Here is a 13,182-nt window from a genome sequence, read left to right as displayed (position 1 = left end):
CCTCTGCCTCCCAAGTGCTGGGATTAAAGGCGTGCACCACTACTGCCTGGCGAAAAAAAAAATTATTTGATGAGTATTTGTCTACATGTATGTATACATGCATGCTAGTGCAAAAGTAGGCCAGAGAGGGTGCTATATCCCCTGGGATTGCAGTTACAAATAGTTCCTAGCTACCATTTGAGTGCTGGGAACTGGACCAGGGATCCCTGTAAGAGCAGGCAGTGCTCACCACCCCTGAGACATCCCTCCAGCTCCTGATCCTCTTTTATATACACACTTTATACATGTAGCCTGAGGGTTACCTATCTTATACGATACTTTTAAGAGATTTAGTACAGGGAATTTGTGATGTGGAATTTTCCACTTCCTACATCATTGTTCAAAATATGAAATTTGCAGTATTTTGGGTTTTCAGATAGGGAGACACTCACCCTGACATTACAGATTACAGAGGGGAAAAAAACTAAGAGAGTCACATACAGGGTAGATGTTCCTAGGTAATTCTCCACAAGTGCTAATGGAAATTAACACGACAGATCGAGGACCATGGTTTCCCAAATATTAATGAGGTATTTTATTTTATCTATTTATCTACCTATTTATTTATTTAAATTATTTATTTATTTTTGGTGTGTGTGTGTGTGTGTGTTTGATCCAGTCTTGCTGTGTAGCCCAGCACACACACACACACACACACACACACACACACACACACACACACACACAAACCTTTGGACAAACATACGGTATACCTATACTGGCTCTATACAAATGGGTACAGAATAACTTCAGTGTGCTCATCTTTATAACTTGGCAATACAGCAGCCATTTTCATGGGTCATTAAACATCTACAGCAAGACTTCTGATGGGTCAATAAACCTCCAGTGTATTACTCAAGTATTCAACAAATAATCTGCACTGTTCTCCATCAATGCAAGCCAAGACTTCTACTTTATTCCCAGGTTGTTTGTTTGTTCGTTCGTTTGTTTGTTTGTTTGTTTAAAATAGGTCTTTTCTATGTAATCTGGCTGTCCTGAAACTCACTCTGTAGACCAGGCTGGCCTTGAACTCACAGAGATCTACCTGCCTCTGCCTCCTGAATGCTAGGATTAAAGGCATGTGACACCATGCTCAGTGCCCAGGTTTTTTAAAAATTCACCTAAAAAAAAAATCTATGCAGGTGTATGTTGTGTGGGTATGCTCCCTATGGGTGAGGGCAGGTAACCTCAGAGGCTAGAGGCGTTGGGTTCCCAGGAGCTGGAGTTACAGGCTGTTGTAGACTGCTCAGTGTGGGCACTGGGAACCAAACTTCACCCTCTGCAAAAGGAGTACTAGATCTTAACCAGTAAGCCATCTTGTTGGCCTGTAACATCTCACGGGAGCAATTAACCGAGTTTCATAAGTTAAGGCCATCAAGTACACAGTGAGTTCAAGGTTAGCCTGAAACTTGGCTGAGAGACAGACAGCGAAATCACACATAAAATAAAAAAGTTAAGAGAAAGTTCATGTGCCTCTCATAAAAATCAAACAGGATTGTGACAGAATTCTACATGTTTTCCTGGCTTCTTATTTTTGAAACAAATCTCACTAGGTCACCCAAGCTAGCCTAGAACCCATGATCCTCCTGCTTCAACCCACTGAGTCCTGGGACACATCACCACACTAGCTATTTCTGACCATGAAAATTCAGTAAATGAGACCTGATGGATGTTTTCCACTGTGACCATTTCGGTTAGCATCCCAAGCCCTATGTAGACGTAGGGGCTACGATGGATGCCTGGAATTCCAACACCTGGTGAAGACGCAGGTTTAACCGGATACCAGGGTTCACTGGCCCGATACTCTAAGGGACAAAGCAAAGGCACCGGCCATTGAGGCTGTTCCTCACCACTGCCTGAGAAGTCTGTAGCCAAGAAATTTAAGGAAAATAATGTAAATATTTAAAGGTATAAAATTCTTTTGGAAAAACAAAAGGTATTTATAAAACCCAAGAACACCAACTGGAAAATAACTGAATTAGTAAGAATTAACTAAAGTAACCTAAAGGTTAATATATCAAAGTTGGTGGTAGATGGCTCAGCAGTTAAGAGACATGGCTGTTCTTCTAAGAGGACATGGGTTCAATTCCCAGCACCTGCATGGTGGCTCTCAACCATCTGTGACTCCAGTTCTGGAGGATCTGATGCCTTTTTCTGACCTCCATGGGCAGCAGGCAACACACAGGGGGCAGGGGCACAGACACAGATGCCAACAAAATACCCATGTAAGAAATAAAAATAACTAACTCTTAAGAAAAGGAGTCAAAGGGTTGGGGAGTGGCTCAGTGAACAAAATACTTGCTGCATAAGCATCAGGACTTGAGTTTGCATGGCCAGCACCCATATAGAAGTTGGGGCTATGGTACATGCCTGGAACCCCAATGCCTCGGGGAAAGGTCCAGATAACCAGTTCACTGGCCTGCTATTCTGAAAAACAAAAAAACAAAAACAAAAAAACCAAAAACAAAACAAAAAACAAAACCAAAAAACAGGTTGAATGAGCTCTGTCTCAAAACAGTGAGATGGTTTGGAGAAGACCAGAGCAAAGACTGCACAGGCCCAGTGCACTCATGAACCCTGGGAAGCTGTGGTTGCCCACATACAACCTCCACAAGGTCAAGACAGTAACCAATGCAGCACAGCGCAGGTTGGGGGATGGGGCATAAGCTCCTACCTTGAGCTGAGAAGCTCTTCACAGTCGATGGCTTCTGCAGGTGGGGGGTGTGTTGATTTTCCTTAAGGGTGTGGCACCTAGTAGAACCACCATGATCCTGTGGGTGGCCCCACATCCCTGGGTATATGGGCAGCTCAGATCGGATTTGGTGGGTTATAAAAATAAAGACATAAACTTGGGAAGTGGGGAGGGTCTGAGAGGAGTTGAGAGGACTAGGAGGGTGAATATGGTCAAACACAATGCATGAATATATGAAATACTCCAAGAGTTAATAAAAACATTCTATTAAACAAAAAGGTGGAGAGTGACAGAGAATGACACCCAACTCTAACCTCTCTGCTCTTTACACATATATGCACAGGTGAGCACGCCTGCAAAAATACATACACATATGAACACATAAAATAAAACTAAAAGTCACAAATGAAAAACTAAAGTCAACTTTTTGAGGGAATTTTGACAAAACATTGAAGCAAATATTCGGGGCAACCAGGTGTGACAGTGTGTACCTGCAATCCTAGCAGCCAGGTGTGGTAGTGTGCACCTGCAATCCTAGCGGCCAGGTGTGGTAGTGTGCACTTGCAATCCTAGCAGCCAGGTGTGGTAGTGTGCACTTGCAATCCTAGCAGCCAGGTGTGTGGTAGTGTGCACCTGCAATCCTAGCAGCCAGGTGTGTGGTAGTGTGCACCTGCAATCCTAGCAGCCAGGTGTGTGGTAGTGTGCACCTGCAATCCTAGCAGCCAGGTGTGTGGTAGTGTACACTTGCAATCCTAGCAGCCAGGTGTGTGGTAGCATGCATCTGTAATCTTAGCAGACGGGTGTAGTAGCACACACCTGTAATTCTAGTTCAGAGGCTGAGGCAGGAAGATGGAGCAGCTACATAGATACTGTCTCAAAAGAAAATAAAAGCAAAACTAGCTGCTAGAAAGGTAGTCCACTGCTCTTTCCTGGCCACCATGAAGCCTTGGGTCCAATGTCTAAGACTGCTAAAACACAAAGTTAAAAAAAGTTAGATATGGTGGCACACTTGAGAAGTAGAGGCAAGAGAACCAGGAGTTCAAGGCCAGCGTGAGCCACATATGACCCTACATCAAAACACCAAATCAAATCAAACCAAAAAAATCCTTGAACTGTCCAGAAAAGGAATTTACTTTAATGGCATACCCCCACCCCCACCAGCCGATCTCCTAATGCTGGACACTGGGAATAGAGTCCAGGGTCTTACACAGGCCAGCGCTATTCACTGAGGTAAACACTCCAGGCCTAGTGGTGTGTGCTAAGGAATATGGCTACTTTAAAATGTCAGTCTTTAAACAGAGCGAATCACATCATGAAAGCTTGCCTGACCTAACAGTCCAAGGAAACACAGGCCAGGTCTGAAATGGAACTGCCCAGATCAAGTTCACTCGGTCACTCCTCTAGTGGCTGCATTTCTCTCAAGCATAAACGTGGAATGGAGAAAATTAAAAGTCTGCTCACTGGGTCTCATTTTTGCATGACTGACATCTGCAGGCTCCCTTTTAGGCTAAAATGACATGGTTGGAAACCGCAGCTGAGCAGTGGTTGGCCATGTCTACAACATGGGATTTGTTTTTTGTTTTTTTTTTTAACTCCCTTTAATGTGGAATTTGGCATGTGACCTATTTGGATTTCCACCGATGCCATAAAATCCCCAGGTTTCTATGACACAAGTCTCCTTTTAAAATGCTTGCATTCTTGTAACTCTGGAGCTAAGCTACGCCTGCTACTACCTGCTCTTCTCCAACTGGAGTACACCCCTCACAGAGATGCGGCCTGGATTTGAACAGAGCAGAGCAGAAGTTTAAAAAAAAAAAAAAAAAAGGAAGAAAGAAAATAAACAGGGGCCTGGGTGTGGTGGTACATGCCTTTAGTTCCAGCACTGGGGAGGCAAAGAGCCAGGTGTATCTTTGAGTTTGAGGCTAGCCTGGTCTATGAAGTGAGTTGTTCCAGGACAGCCAAAGCTACATAGAGAAACCCTGTCTTGCTGTGTGTTTGGAAGTTGGGCTGGGGGAGACATAACAAAACCCTAGAGGGGTTGGAGACATGACTCAGTGGCTAAGCGCTGCTCTTGCAGAGGACCTGCGTTCATTTTCCGGCACTCACATGACAGTGGCTTACAACTGTCTTTTAACTCCAATTCCAGGAGATCTCCTGGCCCCTACTGGTACTGCATGCACATGGTGCACATACACACATGCAGGCAAACATCCATGTGCATAATAATAACAATACTACTAATAATAATAAACAATAATAAGTTAAATGTCCTTGGTAAAGGTTTATTTATATCAAGAGATGATAGTCTCTGCTTAAGAACAGAGGTCAAAAACATAACTTTTCAAAGTATTAACCAACTTTTCTCTAAAAGATACATTTTGAGCAGCTAGTGATGACCCAAGGTTCAAAGCATTTACTGCTCTTGCAGAGGATCTGGGTAGGTTAGCATGTACATTAGCCAGCCTACAGCTGGCTGCCACCTCCGCCATCCCCTCTGGGCTTCAAAGGCTGCATATGGTAGTTCCAGCTTAGGCTACATAGTGAGACTGGCTCAAAGAAAAAGAAGAGCAAGGTAGAATGAAGGGTAAAGGCACTTGCTGCCAAGCCAGATGACCTGAGTTCTATTCCTGGGACCCAAATGATGCAAGGAAGGAGAGAACCAACTGTAAGCTCTTCTCTGACTTCCACACACCCATACATATTTGCATGACCACCTGTTTGCAAGTACACACATACACACACACAAAGAGAGAGAAAGAGAGAGAGAGAGAGAGAGAGAGAGAGAGAGAGAGACAGACAGACAGACATAAATAAATGTAATTTTTTTTTTTTTTTTGGTTTTTCAAGACAGGGTTTCTCTGTATAGCCTTGGCTATCCTGGAACTCACTCTGTAGACCAGGCTGGCCTCAAACTCAGAAATCCACCTGCCTCTGCCTCCCAAGTGCTGGGATTAAAGGCATGCACCACCCCTGCCTGGCCTAATTTTTTTTTTTTAATAAAGACTCTAACACAGAGTAGAATCCGTCTCTGTAAGGCACACAAAAGGAGCTACAAAGTCACCAAAAAACAGACTAAGAACATAGTCAATGCAGAGCACTTGCCCTGCATACACAAGGTCCTGGGTTCCATCCCCAGCACAATAAAAGGGACAGCCAGGGTGTCAGAAGTCATCAGAGATGACAGCAAGATTTTCAGGAGATCGAATAAACAAAATTCTCCTTGTAAGTGGCCAAGTGAGGTCTCAGGGTCACCTTGCAGACGTCAATGGACATTTGAGTCATGGCGCCTAAAGCCATTGCAAATAATATGTCATTTCATTCCCATCCCTGGCCCAGTGCCCACTGTTTGAGATTTACCTTGAAGACGATGGAAAAGTCAACTTCTTTGGTTTCCTTCAGGCCGAGAGGAATTAGAGGAATGGTAAATGCTTCCCTATAAAGAACACACAGGGTTCATGAACAGCCTACCCTGTACCCGCCCCTCTGCACCGGAGGCCTGAGCTCTAACAGCCCAATTCCCGTCCTCTAGATCAAGCCAGCACCCCTTCCTTCTCTTTGAATATGGCTCCCAGCATCCTATGATGCTGGACATGACAGCCTAACTCAATGGAGCCCTACTGTGTTGGTCTAATTCAGTTCTCAGTTGCCCTCAATGGGCAACTGTACCAGGGTTAATATTAGGGCTGCCCATGTGCACAAGGCCCATGTCTGCCGCTCTCTACCTGGGTGCATGCATCTTTGCTGCACTGGGTCTCCTTCCAGACTACAACCACGGTACCGTCCACGCTTCACCATAGCACCCTTCCCCACCCCCAACATCTCCCATGATAGAACCCGGGTCTCTCAAGACTCTCTTCTTTTGGGGACACATCATGCCATGTATCTTATTGCACAAACCCCCAGAGGCCACTGAGTCACCCCACAGGTTGACCTGAGAATGCTCCCTGGACCTACATTCCTAAGGGTAGGGCCAGAAGGAAGTGCTGGGTTTTGCAAATAGGGATTTAGCTCTTTGACCTGTAACAAGAGACCTCCATGGGCTGCTGAGCCCAGCCCCAGAGAGAAGGCCAGGAATGCTGGGCAGGGCTGAGTGGACCATAGCTGAAAGCTGAAACTGCCTCTGTGGCACTCGGGTGCTAAAGACAGGTGAGACCCAACCCAGGTATGTGGCCTCCCCAAAGCCTGCCCGGAAGACTGGACTCTGGGAGAGGCTGCTAAGTCTCGGTCTTATTCTTCCAGGCCCCGGAGTCCTCCTGTGCCCAGTGAGAAGAGGAACCACAAATACGGTGAAGACTCAAGACACCAGGGTACCTCTAACCCCAGGGTGGCACAAACATGCTTTTCTGGGGCCTGGGCCTCTCTGAGTTTTCTCATTTGCATACTGAGATGATATCTTCTCTGCCCACCTCAGAAGTGCTCAGATCTAAGGTACTAAGAAAATGACAATTCATTTGGAAAACCTACAAGGCATCACTTGGAATCCTCGTGTCTCTCTACTTTTCCCAGTGACACGGGAGACTAACTGTAGCCACTATGAAGGGTAGTCACATGGGCTTGAAAGCCCCCACGCCCACCTCTTCAACACAGCTAACAGGAGACCAGGCTGTGCATACTACCCTGCCTGGAATGCTCGAGCCTCTTAGACCTTATAGACAAAACAATGGTATCTAATAGCAGAGCACAGGCTGAAAGAAATTTGGGGGGGGGGGGTCGTTAGTTTTTTTGTTGTTGTTGTTGTTCTCACTGGGTTTTTGAAACTGCACTGGGAGCCCACAGGTAAGCCAGGCAAACACAGATGTCACTGGCCAAAGATCTAGCAGGGTCCCAGGCATGTGTGTTTGTGTCCGCCTTTGAGAAAGGCCCCAGGTGACACACAGATTAGTATTAGGAAATGCACATCCCAAGGTGACTCAAAATTCTAGGAAACTATTTCTTGTTTCAGCTCAGGCTCACCGGCTTCTCCAGAAGGCACAGCTTCCCTTCCCATGCAGAAAGCATGGAAACCACTGCCTTGAAGTGTTTTCTTTTTCCTTTGGTTTTATTTTGTTGTAACACTCAGGAATGGGCCTTGTGCAAACTAGGCAAATACTCTACCACTCAGGACCCCTCCTAAGCAGGGGCTCTACCACTGAGCCACACCCCCAGCCCCTCACTGTGGGATTCTAGGCAGGGGCTCTACCACTGAGCCACACCCCCAGCCCCTCACTGGGGGATTCTAGGCAGGGGCTCTACCACTAAGCTATACCACCTGCACATTTTAATTTTACTTTGACTCAGTATCTTGTTATGTACCCCAGGCTGGCCTCAAACTCATAATCTTCTTGTCTCAGCTTACTGAATAGCTGAGATCTTTGCACCAAGATATCAGACCCTGTTGGTTATTTCTTCTTAAACATGGGTCTTTCTCCACTACCCCAGCCCCACAAAGGTTCACATACAGTGAGCAGAGGAACCGCTGGGTTTTCCTGAGTGCCTCACCTCAAATACTCCCCAAGGAATGGTTTTGAATTTCAGTACTCATTTCTCAAATATTTAGCAGGGCGCATTTCTGAAGAACCCCCATTGCACCATCTTCTTAAGGGAATTCAGATGGGTCCCCTACTTTTCATGGTATAATATGTACATGAAATCAGTTTATGCTTTCTTGGTATTTAATTCCCATTCGAGTCCTTTCTCTATAAACCTCAAGTTCACCCCTTTTACCCCAGTTCAACGTGGCTCAGAGAGTATCTGGAAGGCCTTTGCTTACTCACTCGGTGCCCTGGTACACTCCCACGGAGATGTTGAGACCCTCCAGCTCTTCCTTCAGCATCTGCAGGTCTGAGTTGACAAAGCTCAGCTCCAGGCGAACCTGTTCCCTCACCTTCTGGTTCGTGGCAACTCTGGGAGGCAGAGGGTTGGGAGAGGGGAGAGAAAGAGAGACTTTCAGCCAGTATCCTTGCCAGGCAATTCTTGCAAGGAATCTCAAGGGACGACTATCAGATGAGCTATCTCAGAGACCCTGGGTACCAGCGCCATCCTGACCACACCAGCCATCAAATGGACCTAAGAGGTGGCTGGTAACACCGGCAAGCTGCTGGGCATGAACCCTTAGAGGAATTAGCCTTGAGAAGACCCAAACCAAAACAACCTGCTCTCCACCGCCCACTAAACAGGTCATAAATTATCTCCTAAACACTTGGGAGGCAGAGACGGAAGAGTTTCAGGCCAGCCTGGGCTATAGAGTATGGCTGTCTCTCCAAAAACCAAATAAAAACAAAACTTAGACCATGAATAAGATCACATCCAAGGCTGGAAAGAGGGCTCAGGGATTATAAGAGTGTGACTGCTCTTTCGGAGGACCTGGTTGGATGGCCAGCACTCACATCAGGCGGCTCACATCTATCTGTCCCAAAGACTGTCAATCTGTAAAAGCTAATGGCCAACACAATGTGTACTGGTGAAAGACTCATCGCTTCCCTCTTCTGAACAAAGCCACTCTTAAGGTTTTATTTATTTTTGTTCTTTTTTGCAGTGCTAGGGATGGACCTAGGGTTTTGTACATGCTTGGAAAGTTCTGTATCTCTGAGGTATACTCCCAACCCAAATTTCTTCCCCCCTCTCTCTCCTTCCCTCTCTCTCTTCTTTCCTTCCTTCCTCAACATCCCAAATACTGAGATGACAGGCTGAGCCACCAAGCCCAGCTTGATTAATAACTCCAGTGGGAGAGTAAGGCACTGATACCTAGCACAGAAAGAAAGGAAGCAAGAAGAAGGAGAGGAGGAGGAGAAGAGAGAGAGAGAAAGAGATCCTAAAATATATATAGAATTGTAGAAAACCAAGAAGAGCCAAAATGATTTTGAGAAAGAAAAACCAAGTCAGAGGACATGCACTATCTGACTAAACACCACTATAGTCAGGCAGATGGTGGTGGCGGCTCATGCCTTTGATCCCAGCAATCAGGATGCAGAGGCAGGTGGATCTGAGTTTGAGGCTAGCCTGGTCTGCAGTTCTAGAATCACCAGGGTTACACAGGGAAACCTTGTCTCAGGAAAGAAAAAACCAACCAGGTCACTATAAAGCTAAAGCAACTGGCACAGCGTGGAACTGATTAGCGTGAAGCCGTAGACCAGAAAAGAACAGACAAGGCAGAGATGTATCTGTACATTCATGGTCAATTAATTTTGATAAAAATGCTAAGACAGCTGGGGTGGGGTGGGGATAAGCATTTAGTAAACGATGCTGAAGCCATCAGATTTCCATTAGATGCTGGCAGCCAGGAAGGGGGGCGGGGGGGGGGGGTCGGCGTTTGCAGAACTCTTTGACCTTTGGGCACAAAGATGACTCAGAAATCAGTCCCAAGGTTTGACTTGCTTCTTGAACAGGTGAGATGTTTTCCATTGACTCATTGGTGGAAGGAGCTTTCTCAAATATGGTGTGCCTAGGCAAGATGGTGGGTATTCCCAGCTGTCTCTGTCTGGGCCAGGCTGGAGGCTATAGACAAATCGAGAACCATCCTACCTTGGTCAGGGAGCAAGGATGGAGGCTTAGGTTTGTCGGTTCCTTTGCTCTGTACCCAGAGTGCTTTTCTGAATGAAAACAAATGGCTATGTTCCTTCTTAGAGGCATGTGTCCTTTCTACAGTAGTGATCCAGTGTGCATCTCTGAGGCGGCTGTGGCCTGTCTGAGGAGCATCAAGCAAAGGGTGTTTCGTCCCTTTCCTGCCCAGAAAAATCACACCAGGACAACTCTCCATGACTCCTGTCACGAGGGTAGGCATTAGCTCCCTCAGGCTCTCACAAAGAGCATGCACATTCTGTAAGAACTATGTGGAAGATCCCACAGTTACACTCTTGGATGAGTCAAGTCACAAGCATAGCCGGGGACAGGCAGGCCACGACTAAGTACTTCCTACAACTACTGAACACATGGCCGCGTGTTTTCCTGCACCTTGGAGCCTCTGGGCTCTTCTTTTCTTTTCTTCGAGACAGGGTCTCACATACCAGGGCCCAGCCTTACCCCTGCCTTGTCTACTTGGCAAAGTTCCCACCTCACAGTGGCTCGTCTATTTCAGGCTCAAAAGGATCACTTTGGTTTGGAGAGAAAGTACTCCCTAAAAGTTGGTGGGTTGAAGGTCTCCAAGCAGTGCTCAGAAATGGGGATTGGAAGAAGTAGCCAGATCTTGAGGGTCTCTGACTTTATCAGCGTTAACCCACCGATGGATCCCTGACAGGATGGCATTATGGGGCATTGGTGGAAACATTAGGAGGTGGGGCCTGGTTAAAGAAAGAAGGTTATTAGGTACATGCCTTTGAAAGGTGTTTTCTTGTCCCCGCTCCTGTCCTGACAGTCACCCTCCCTTTTGCCCAGGTGCCTCAGGGCACATGCACCTGACACAGGACAATCCTTTCCTTAGGCCCAGAATCCACAGATGCAGCTGACCCAGGATGGCAATTCCAATGAGCTAACCAAATCCAGACTCTTTTTTTTTCTATTTTGATTTTAGTTTTTTTGAAACAGGGTTTCTCTGTATAGCCCTGGCTATCCTGCAACTCACTTTGTAGACCAGGCTGGCCTCAATCCTCTTGGCTCTGCCTCCCAAGTGCTGGGATTAAGGGCATGCACCACCATTGCCTGCTAAATCCAGCCTCTTTGAAGTACCCCCTCCAATACCTGTCATAAAAAGTCCAATGTAAAAACAGTCGGTAATTCTACATTCTGATCCATGTGTCGCTGTTTGGTTTTGTGTGGTGCTGGGATGGTACACAAGGGCTCTGTGACTGAACCACATCAGCTCTTTATTTTCAGTTTAGAATAATTTCATTTTTCTTTCAAACCTTTTAGTAAACCTGTCCGTGTGAAAACTGGTTCCATGCTGACTCTGGGTCTGCTCCATGCTATAGACTGTCTGGGACAATCTAACAGACTCTGGCAGCTGTCTTCACTCTGCCAGTTTGCTCTGCCAGAACCATTCTCATAGTCCACTCTGCCAAGGATTCAAGTATATATGTATGTGGAGGGAAAGGTGGCGGAGGTGGGGGTGGGACCGCGGGTCACCACCTTGTGCCCTGTATAGACAGTGGCTAAGGCATCAGATCTGTCTCCAGTGTTCAAAGAAGGCAGATACAGGAACAAGCATCAGTCTGAAGGCCAAAGGGGGGCTCAGCTTAAAGCTGACCATGTGAGCAATCACTAAGCTCACAGACAGTCAAGGCCACCCCAGTTTGACACTCGGCCTGGCCATCACAAGTAACTTGTTGACTTGGTTGTCACTGTATGGCTCTTTCATCCCTTAACTGGCTGCCAAATATTTAAAAGTTCAGTGATCCTAAGATTTTTTTAAAACCCAGTATGGTGGCAACAGGCCTAAAATCCAGAATCAGGAGAGGCAGACGCAGGAGAAGCTTGAATTCCAGGCCAGCCAGGGATATAAAGTGAGACTCTTTTCCCAACAAAACAAGATAAGAGCAAAAACAAAACACAGGGAATGTATCTCAGTTGGCAGAGTGCCTATCCATACATCAAATCTGGGTGTGGTAGCAACATCTGCAATCCCAGCACTCAGGAGGCAGAGATAGGAGGATTCTCACAAGGCCCAGCCTGGGCTACAGAGTGATTTCTGGGCCAGCCAAGGCTATATAGTGGGACCCTGCCTTGAAAGAAAGAAAGAAGGAAAGAAAGAAAGGAAGGAAGGAAGGAAGGAAGGAAGGAAGGAAGGAAGAGAGAAAGAGAGAAAGAGAGAAAGAGAAAGAAAGAAAAGAAGAGTAAAGAAGAGAAAAGAAGAGAAAAGAATTATGATCTAAGCAATGGATGGCAATGAAGTCACACCATACGATGGGTCTGGGGGGACGTTTACTAGGGAGGGGTATACAGAGGCTGCCTCTGGGCGAGGGTGGAGGGAAAAGGAGAAAGAAGAGAGGAGCGGTTGGCCTTTACAGGGGGATGAGGAGTATATGTGGCTCATGGGGACAGTGGGAATGTGTCACATCTTGGCAGCTAGTGATGACTATCCTGTTGTTGCTGGGTCCCTGGGGCTGGTGATGGAGATGCCTGGTTGCTGAAAAAGAGAAAGAAAAAGAAAGAAAGAAAGAAAGAAAGAAAGAAAGAAAGAAAGAAAGAAAGAGAAAGAAAGAGAGAAAGAAGAGAGAAAGAGAGAGAGAGAGGGAGAAGGGATGAAAGGAAGAAAGGGAGGGGGGGAAGAGGAGAGAGGGGAAGAGAGTGCCTGTATGTGCTGTGACGCATGTCTGTAATAGCAGCACTAAGGAGGCTGAGACAGGAAGATCTCCCCAGTTCCAGGCTGGCCTGGGCTATATGCTACAGGCCAGCCTGGGCTATACATTGCATACTCCTCTACCCCCACCATTCCTCACAGCTCCCTGCATAGAGTCTTGCTCTGACCCACTCACTCACCAGCAGGTACAAGGACACTTGCAAGCCTCAGAGTGAGGCTCTCCTAATTCGATCTAACTAGC

At 46.5% G+C, this 13,182-nt stretch overlaps 1 protein-coding gene across 1 annotated transcript in view; it reads right to left on the bottom strand.

Moving 5' to 3' along the window:
- Window positions 1-13,182, bottom strand: part of Rhpn2 (rhophilin Rho GTPase binding protein 2) — a 57,686-nt gene that overhangs the window by 22,110 nt on the left and 22,394 nt on the right. Inside the window, exons 3-4 of the mRNA XM_034485612.2 lie at window positions 8,485-8,613; window positions 6,089-6,164 (exon numbers count right to left, since the gene is read on the bottom strand). Of these exons, the coding sequence (XP_034341503.1) occupies window positions 6,089-6,164; window positions 8,485-8,613 (205 nt within the window). The remainder of the gene's footprint in view (window positions 1-6,088; window positions 6,165-8,484; window positions 8,614-13,182) is intronic.

The sequence above is a fragment of the Arvicanthis niloticus genome, chromosome 1 (genome assembly GCF_011762505.2).
Source record: "Arvicanthis niloticus isolate mArvNil1 chromosome 1, mArvNil1.pat.X, whole genome shotgun sequence".
Classification (NCBI taxonomy): Eukaryota; Metazoa; Chordata; class Mammalia; order Rodentia; family Muridae; genus Arvicanthis; species Arvicanthis niloticus.
The sequence above is the reverse complement of the archived record's forward strand: the minus strand, read 5'-3'. Positions and strand labels throughout refer to the sequence as shown.